General features: G+C 52.0%; 2 protein-coding genes across 2 annotated transcripts in view; one reads left to right on the top strand and one right to left on the bottom strand.

Moving 5' to 3' along the window:
* ZNF296 (zinc finger protein 296) overlaps positions 1–1,773 on the bottom strand; it is a 5,474-nt gene extending 3,701 nt beyond the window's left edge. Inside the window, exon 1 of the mRNA XM_010852691.1 lies at positions 13–1,773. Within this exon, the coding sequence (XP_010850993.1) occupies positions 13–194 (182 nt within the window). The 5' untranslated portion in view covers positions 195–1,773. The remainder of the gene's footprint in view (positions 1–12) is intronic.
* Positions 1,774–2,482: 709 nt separating this feature from the next.
* Positions 2,483–7,660, top strand: part of GEMIN7 (gem (nuclear organelle) associated protein 7) — a 7,175-nt gene continuing 1,997 nt past the window's right edge. The window contains exons 1-2 of the mRNA XM_010852589.1: positions 2,483–2,745; positions 5,275–5,363. The gene's annotated coding sequence lies outside the window, so the exon portion shown is untranslated. The remainder of the gene's footprint in view (positions 2,746–5,274; positions 5,364–7,660) is intronic.

A 7,660-nucleotide genomic window follows, 5' to 3' on the forward strand; every position in this document is an offset into this window, starting at 1 on the left:
TCGCGCTCGAACCGCTCCGGCGCGGGCACTTCCTTCGGGGTGAAGGGCCCTAACCCCGGGGCCTGCAGGGGCCGCGGGTCCGGCTCGGGCTTCACGTCGATGACGAGGTCTCGCATCTCCATCTCGTCGTCTGAGCTGGCGGCGGGCGGGGGTTCTATTCGGCGAGGCATGCAGCCGGCCTTGCGGCGGGACATGGGTCGCGGGCAGGCGGACTGGCGGACTGGCGGGCGGAGGACACGCGAGGCGTGCGCGCTCAGACCGAGGCGCCCAGGTGAGTGACTGCGGCGACCCGCAGCGAACTCTTACACGTGCTGGCCCGGCCCGTGGCTCCGCCCACCGAGGCGGGGCCTGCCGGGGGAGGACTGCCCCACCCTCAGCCAAACTCAATCAGGACCGTGACCCCTGCGTTTGGCTGAATGATTGAATATAAAGATAACGAGTTCACACGACTACGCACAGAAACAGCTATTCCTGACCCCGTTTCCGGGCTGGTGGAAACTGAGGCACAAGGTGCCCACCCACACCCCCAAGCGAGAAAATGGTAGGGGCCAAGTTTCTAGCTAGGCGCCTGATAGTAATCTGACCTATTCCACTGAATACATTACAATAAAAATTCCTTGGGCAAACAAGGGTTAAGCGCCTACTATGTGCCAGGTTCTGGACTAAGCACTAAGATGCAGCAGGGTGGAAAAACAGACAATAACCCTGGCCTCTTGCAGGTTATTCGTTCAGAAAGACAGAGTCTCAACAAGATAAACTAAAATATGAAGTGCTGTCCAGCACAAGTGCCATGGAGGGGGGAGGGCAGAGCTAGGAAGGGTTATAAAGGGACAGGATTACTCGGGTGGGCTTGGGACCTCAGTTTTCTCCCCATGCCAGGCCTGTGTATTCGAGGAGTTCTGTAAATTAAGTTCTGTATCGACGGAGTTCTGTGAGAAAACAAGGTCAGCTCCAGGGACATCTTTTGACCACTTTAAAGTCTTCGGGTTTTTTGAGACGGAAGCCTTGGGAGGGTTTGGAGCCCTGGAGGGCCATGATCACAGACTCTGTCTGACTCTGCTCCTAGACCTGGACTCGCCATTAAAACCAAATAGCTCACCAATAGCCTCCTTCCGCCGGGGCCTCCTCCAACTTCCCTTGTCAAAGCTGCTCTCTGATCGCTATTTGAAGTGGCATCAACACCCTGCCCCACCCTCCAACCTTGCAAGTTTTCTTTTCTTCCTGGCACCAACCACATCACCATCTAGAACTGTTTGTTTACTCTCCTATCTCCCCTCTCCCTAACACAAGCCCCCCCAACCCCCAGAGGTCAGGGCCAGGGTCAGTTGGCTCTGGCCTGCCGGCTGTGTCCTCAGCCCAACACTGAGGGCATTTCACATGCTAATCTCCTGGAGTGCCGCTGCAAGCCTGAGGGCTCCTTCATATTGTTATTCAGGTCTCAGCTCAACCGTCCTCCAAAGACCAGAGGACCTCCCTGACCACAGGATCTAAGACAGCCCCACCCTGCCGAAGGCCGTACAATTTACACTCCATGACCTCCATCTGTCCCCAGTTCCCTCCTGGGCTTCAGGTTTCCCAGCTATGACCTGAGGTGGCTTCTTCTTCAATGCCACCTCCCATGACGGCCCAATTAAAGACGCTCCCCCAACCTGCTACCCCTCTATCTTATTTTCCTTTATTCCTTTTGCATCCTTGTCAAGCCTTGAAGGACCTTGTCGGTGTATTTGTTCATGTAATAACCTAGTGGATGTCTCTCAATCTCCCTAGAATGTAAATTCTGAGATGAATGGAGCCAAATCCATCTTGTTCACGAACAGAGCTGCTAATGGTTCATAGTTCAGTTAACAGATTGTGTATTGAGCTCCTTCTATATGCATTTTTTTCAAAATATATCTGCAGAGGGTCTCTGTACCAGGTACTGGGTCTTGGGAATCCAGTGGTAAGCTGAGGTCTACAAGACCCCTCCCTTAGTGAAACCGTGGGGAAGAATGAATTCTGAGCCCAGAGCAGTGTGTTTCCAACCCAGGACAGACATTCTGCCTTTCAAGGCCTCAGTTTCCCATTGTAAGACGGGGCTGTGGGGAGTCCTGCAAGGCAAAATGACCGCCTTTGGTCTCCCCCAGGTGCTGCTCTGCAAGGCTTTTTCCTGGTGCGTGGCTGCTAAAAGCATGATCTCAAGGTTTCAATAGGGAAGGTGGGGTTCAGAATGGAGGTGAGGGGTAGGAGTGTGCACGTGTACGGGGTGGGGGTGCCAAGTCCCATGTGCCTTGAAGCAGACGACAGGAGCCTCAATTTCTTCTGTAAAATGGACATCCTGGACGTCCACACCACGCAGACTGGTAGATCAAGAGCTCAGCGCAGGGTCAAGCCGCTAGCGGGGTGGCGCCCGGGGTCTGTGCTGATTTCCGAGCCCGCAAGCGCGCGCCCGCGACCACGTGGGGCGGCGGCGGCGGCGCGGGCGGAACCCAGGCTCGGAGGCTAGCGGCCCGCCCGGGCCTCTGCAGCTGGCGCGCCGGCGGAAGTAGGGGCGCCAGGCGCCGTGAATCTCAGAGTGGTGGGTCCCGAGCACGATCCCGCTCCTCGGTCCCAGCACAGGACTCCCACCCGCGTGCAAGAGCCCGAGCGGCGGAAAGAGGCGGGTCCGCGCTTGCAGCGCCGGCTACTGGGAAGTTCTAGTCCCCGAACACCTGCATCGGGGAGGGACTGCACTCCTAACGCAGCAGCGGAGACATCCCCGCGCCCGGGGTGAGTTGCGGGGGAGGGGGGAGGTGTCGGAGGTCGGAATGCAACCCCTCGGGAAAATAATAACGACGACGATAATAACAGTAATAATGGCTGAAGTCCTCAGACTCCGGCCTTTCCTGGAGCAGAATCGTCCGCTTAATCTGTGTCGGGAGATTGGAAAAAAGTCCAGCCCAGGGCGGAGTGGGGAGTGGACGCCTGCGGGCCGGGAGGACCTACTTAGTATGAAAAAAGGAGAGCGACGGGTGGCCGGGGCGGAAACGAAAGGAAGCTGACCGGCCCTGGTTGGGGGCGGGGGGATTCAGCGCTCGATGTCCAGATGCTCACCGGACGCCCCATTTAACTAATTTGTATCCAGACCGGGTCAGCCCTTGGGGTGGTGGTTGTAGGCTGGTCAGTGTCTCGGTGAATTCGGTCTAGAGTCTTCGCTGTTAATCTGGTAGCTCAGTTGGTTCCCAACCCTGGCCACTGAAGGTTTAGCTAAGTGTTCACGGAGCCGATCATTCCTATTTTCCAGAAAGTGAACTTTGAGGCCCCCAAGGATGGAAGTTTGTGAGTCTCTTGCCCCTGCCATTGATCCAAGTGATGGGCACTTTAGTTTTTCTAGTGGGGAACGGGATCCAATTTTTTTTTTCCCCTGAAACCTGGACAGGAAATCCTTGGCTTGAAAACTGATAGGATTAAGGACTCTCGGCTTGGTCACCAGGAAGAATAGCTGCCTTTGCTGTCTTGGGCACACCCTACGTGACCTTTCTCAAACCATTTTCTTATCAAGTCACTCCCAGACCTCAATGGCTCTCCTTTGCTGACTGAAAAAACTGCCCTTTTGCATAGGGCAGGGGTGATGGCCCTGACTGTTACCAGACCAACCTTGGTTTCTCCCTTTTCCTGTCAGTCACCAGCTTGCACCCAGTAAATGCTTTGGCATCGCCCAACTTCATTTTCCTCTTTGGGAAAATGGGGATTGTGCAGGTATGACCAAATCTTTTTTTTTTTCCTCTCTAGTAGCAAAAACATGGCCTATGTTGGCCCATGTTTAATTAAATTTTGTTTTACTAAGGAATTTAACAGCTTTCTGGCAACTTGCATATTTCCCATCAGCCCTAGAGGGGGGTGTTTCTCCTAGAACACTCAAGTGTTAACCTTCAAGTGCTGGGAGAGAGCCCTGGGGGTTGGTGACCCTGGACTAAACTGGGAATGCGGTGGTCAGATACATTAGAAAATGTGCATATCCCTTAATCTCCTTCACAGCCATCTGTCTTGTAGAAGTCCCATTAATTCATTGTTCACTGTGGTCTTGCCCATCAGGTGAAAACCTGGGAGTCTTCCTTGGCTCTGCCCAGTCCCTTAGCAAATAGTGAGGGCTCTCAATCCTCAACAGACAGCCTAATCCAATCATTTCTCACTGCCCCAGATAATGTCATCTTCCGTCTTCCCCATGAGGCGGCTTCCTCACTGGGCTCCCTGCTTCTCCCCTTGCCCCTCACAGTCCATTCTTTGTGCAGCAGGCAGAGGGATCCTATGAGTCAGACCCTGCTCCTCCTCTACTCAGAGATACCCCAGTCCTCAAGGCCCCTGCCCCCACCTCCTGCACACTGGCCTCCTTACTATCACCCAGTCACCCTTCTATGGGCTTTGAGTTTGCTGTCCCCTCGAACTGGAATGCTTTCCCCTCCATATCTCCTCATGGCTCAATTCCTCATTCCATTCTGGTCTTTGCTCCAATGTAAGCTTATCAGAGCCTTCTTTCCCGGGCCCCTTCCTGGAAACCACCTCTTACCCCCCCAGGCAGGGCCAGGTGTCCCCTCTGGGCTCATGAGGCCCCTGGGCTCCTTCATTCCAGCCCTGCCTACTCTTGGTGTCACATCTGGAGCCCTAGTGTATCATCCACTGGACGGTAGGGCCGGGCTCTTTGGTTCCCAGCTGGGTCTCCAGCACCACCCAGCGTGGGTCAGGTGCAGAGAAGGCAGTTGGATAATAGGGGGAGTGAATCCTTCCACAGATATTTATTGAGTGACCCCTGGTTGCCAGCCCTTTTGATGTAATCGGACATGTCCCTTCTCCCAAAGGCTTACGTGCTGTGGCAGAACAGATGGCACATGGGCAGACAAGTAAATGCATATTGTCAGGAGGTGATAGTGATGTGGAAAAAAAAAAGATACTGCAAGGTGAAAGGGCTATTATTTTCCTCCCTGTAAGGAGGAATGTTTGAGCAGTGACCCGAGTGAAGTAAGGGAGGAAGGCAAGCCATGTATCTGGAAATATATATGTCTCATGTATGGAAGAAGGTTCCAAGCAAGAATAGCATGTGCAAAGGCCCCGGGGCAGGAATGTGCTTGGCATTTTCAGGGACTGACAACAGTGACCACAGGGTAGAAGGGAAGGAGATGAGATCAGAGAGGTGATAGGGCCTTGGATTGAGGACTTTTGCTTTTGGCCAGATGGAGTGGGAGCCATGGGAGGGCTCTGAAGAGGAGGTGTGAGATCAGACTTAGAGCTGCCGTTGAGAAACGTTGATTCATTTCTCTGCAGGATCCTTTCTTGCAAGGAGCTGACAGTTGAGCTGCTGAAACAGGAAGAGCTTCACGAGAAAAAAAGACAATCCCAATCACCTCTGTATGGTGAGTAGCCCTGGGATGGGACCTGGGTACCTGATTCGTGTCAGTCACTTCAGTGAATCACTTTAGAGAGGAGGGGACTGAAGCAGGGGGAGGGGTGTACTGCCTGAAACTTAGGTCCTCTCTCCTGCCCACAATGCCAGCATCTCCTTACATGCAGTCAGCATCAGTGCAGTGGGCAGGGTGCAGGGTAAATTAGGGGTGTGAGATTAACGTACGCACAGTACTATATATAAAATAGATAACCAACAAGGACCCACTGTGTAGCACAGTCGGGAACTATACTCAATATTCTGTAATAACATATAAGAGAAAAGAACCTAAAGAAGTGTGTATATATATGTATATGTGTGTATATATATATATATAGTTTTCATATATATATATATAGTTTTCCCTGGTGGCTGAGTGGTAAATAATCTGTCTGCCAATGTAGGAGACATGAGTTTGATCCCTGGGTGGGGAAGATACCTATAGAGGAAATGGCAACCCACTCCAGTATTCTTGTCTGGGAAATCCCATGGACAGAGAAACCTGGCGGGCTACAGTCTATGGGGCTACAAAGAGTTGAACATGACTTAGCAACTAAAGAGCAAAATATATATATATATTTTTTAAATATATAACTGAATTATATATATATTTATATATATATACATATAACTGAATTGCTTTGCTGTGTCCCTGAAACTAGCACAACTATACTTGAAAAGAAAAAAAACCCAACCTCAGTGTAGCAGCATGTAACATGTTACAAGCGAGTGCTAAACTTTCACATTTGTTGGGTCATTTAGTCCCCTGTCAGGTTGGTCCTCTTGTCAGTCTATTTTACAGATGGGGAAACTGAGGCACAGACCTAACGAGCAGCCCCCCCTAGGTCACACAGCAGTGCCAGCACTCATACAGTTGTTATTCAAGTGTAACTTCAATGACACGAGGGAGAACCTAGTGTGTAGGTCATGAACCTATGGTGCACCGGCCTGTTGAATCCTGATAACAAGTGGAGGTGGCCGTTGGTGCCGTTTCTCCACACAGTGGAAGAGGAAACATCTTTTGCTTGAGGTCTCTTGCTCTTGTCTCTTGCTTGAGGTCACCCACCTAAGCAGGCCTGAGAGCTCAATTTCCGTTCCATTCATTCCAGCAGACACAGTATTTAAGGAGTCTGGTCTGTATGCCGCCCCGTGTTCCAGGAGCTGGGGCTACACAGAGGGGAAAAAGCAAGGTCGCTACCTGTGGGGAGGCAGCCATGTCGCAGGGAAATAAGCAGACCAGTAAATAGACAACATCACGTGTAAGAGAGGGGCACGCTCTGAAGAAGGAGGAAGCCGACTCAGACGAAGGGGGCTGAAGGGGAGATCTTGAAAACAGGCTGCTCTGGGAATGGGGAGAAGGCAGTACAGGCAGAGGGAACCCCACTACCAGGGCCCACGAAGAGACCACACCAGACGTGCTTGAGACCAGCAGGGAGACCAGTGCGGCCAGGTGGAGAGAGTAGGCGGGGGCGTGAGGCCAGGGCACGGGCGGGATCCGGAGCATGCAGGGCCTTGAGGGCTGTGGTGAGGACTTTGACTTTGACTCTGAGCAAGACGGCAGCCAGGGGAGGGCTCTGAGCTGAAGAGGGATGTGATCTGACCTAGGTGTTAACGGGGTCCCTCTGGCTGTGTGTGAGGACAGACTGACAGCGGGTAAAGGTGCAATCGGGAGTCCAGGGAGGAGCTGACTTCAGTAGTCCAGGCAGGAAATGACAGTGGCTAGACCGAGCTGTTGGACAGAGTGAAACTATTAGGTTGTGAATCAGTCAGTTCAGTTCAGTCGCTCAGTCGTGTCCGACTCTTTGCGACCCCATGGACTGCAGCACCCCAGGCCTCCCTGTCCATCACCAACTCCCAGAGTTGACTCAAACTCACGTCCTTTGAGTCAGTGATACCATCCAGCCATCTCATCCTCTGTCGTCCCTTTTTCCTCCTGCCTTCAATCTTTCCCAGCGTCAGGGTTTTTTCAAATGAGTCAGTTCTTTGCATCAGGTGGCCAAAGTACTAGAGTTTCAGCTTCAGCATCAGTCCTTCTGATGAATATTCAGGGCTGATTTCCTTTAGGATGGATTGGTTGGATCTCCTTGCTGTCCAAAGAACTCTCAAGAATATATATATATATATATGTTTTTTTTTTTTTTTTTAATTTAAAATATATATTTTTCTCCCTGAGCATTTCTTGTTTTTGTTTGCTGCTTCTAACCAGGGATAACCCGGTTAGAGTTCCCTAAGCCGGGATAACCCAGGCCACTTCCTTGGTGGCTCAGA

This window comes from Bison bison, unplaced genomic scaffold (genome assembly GCF_000754665.1).
Source record: "Bison bison bison isolate TAMUID 2011002044 unplaced genomic scaffold, Bison_UMD1.0 scf7180017864313, whole genome shotgun sequence".
Taxonomy (NCBI): domain Eukaryota; kingdom Metazoa; phylum Chordata; class Mammalia; order Artiodactyla; family Bovidae; genus Bison; species Bison bison.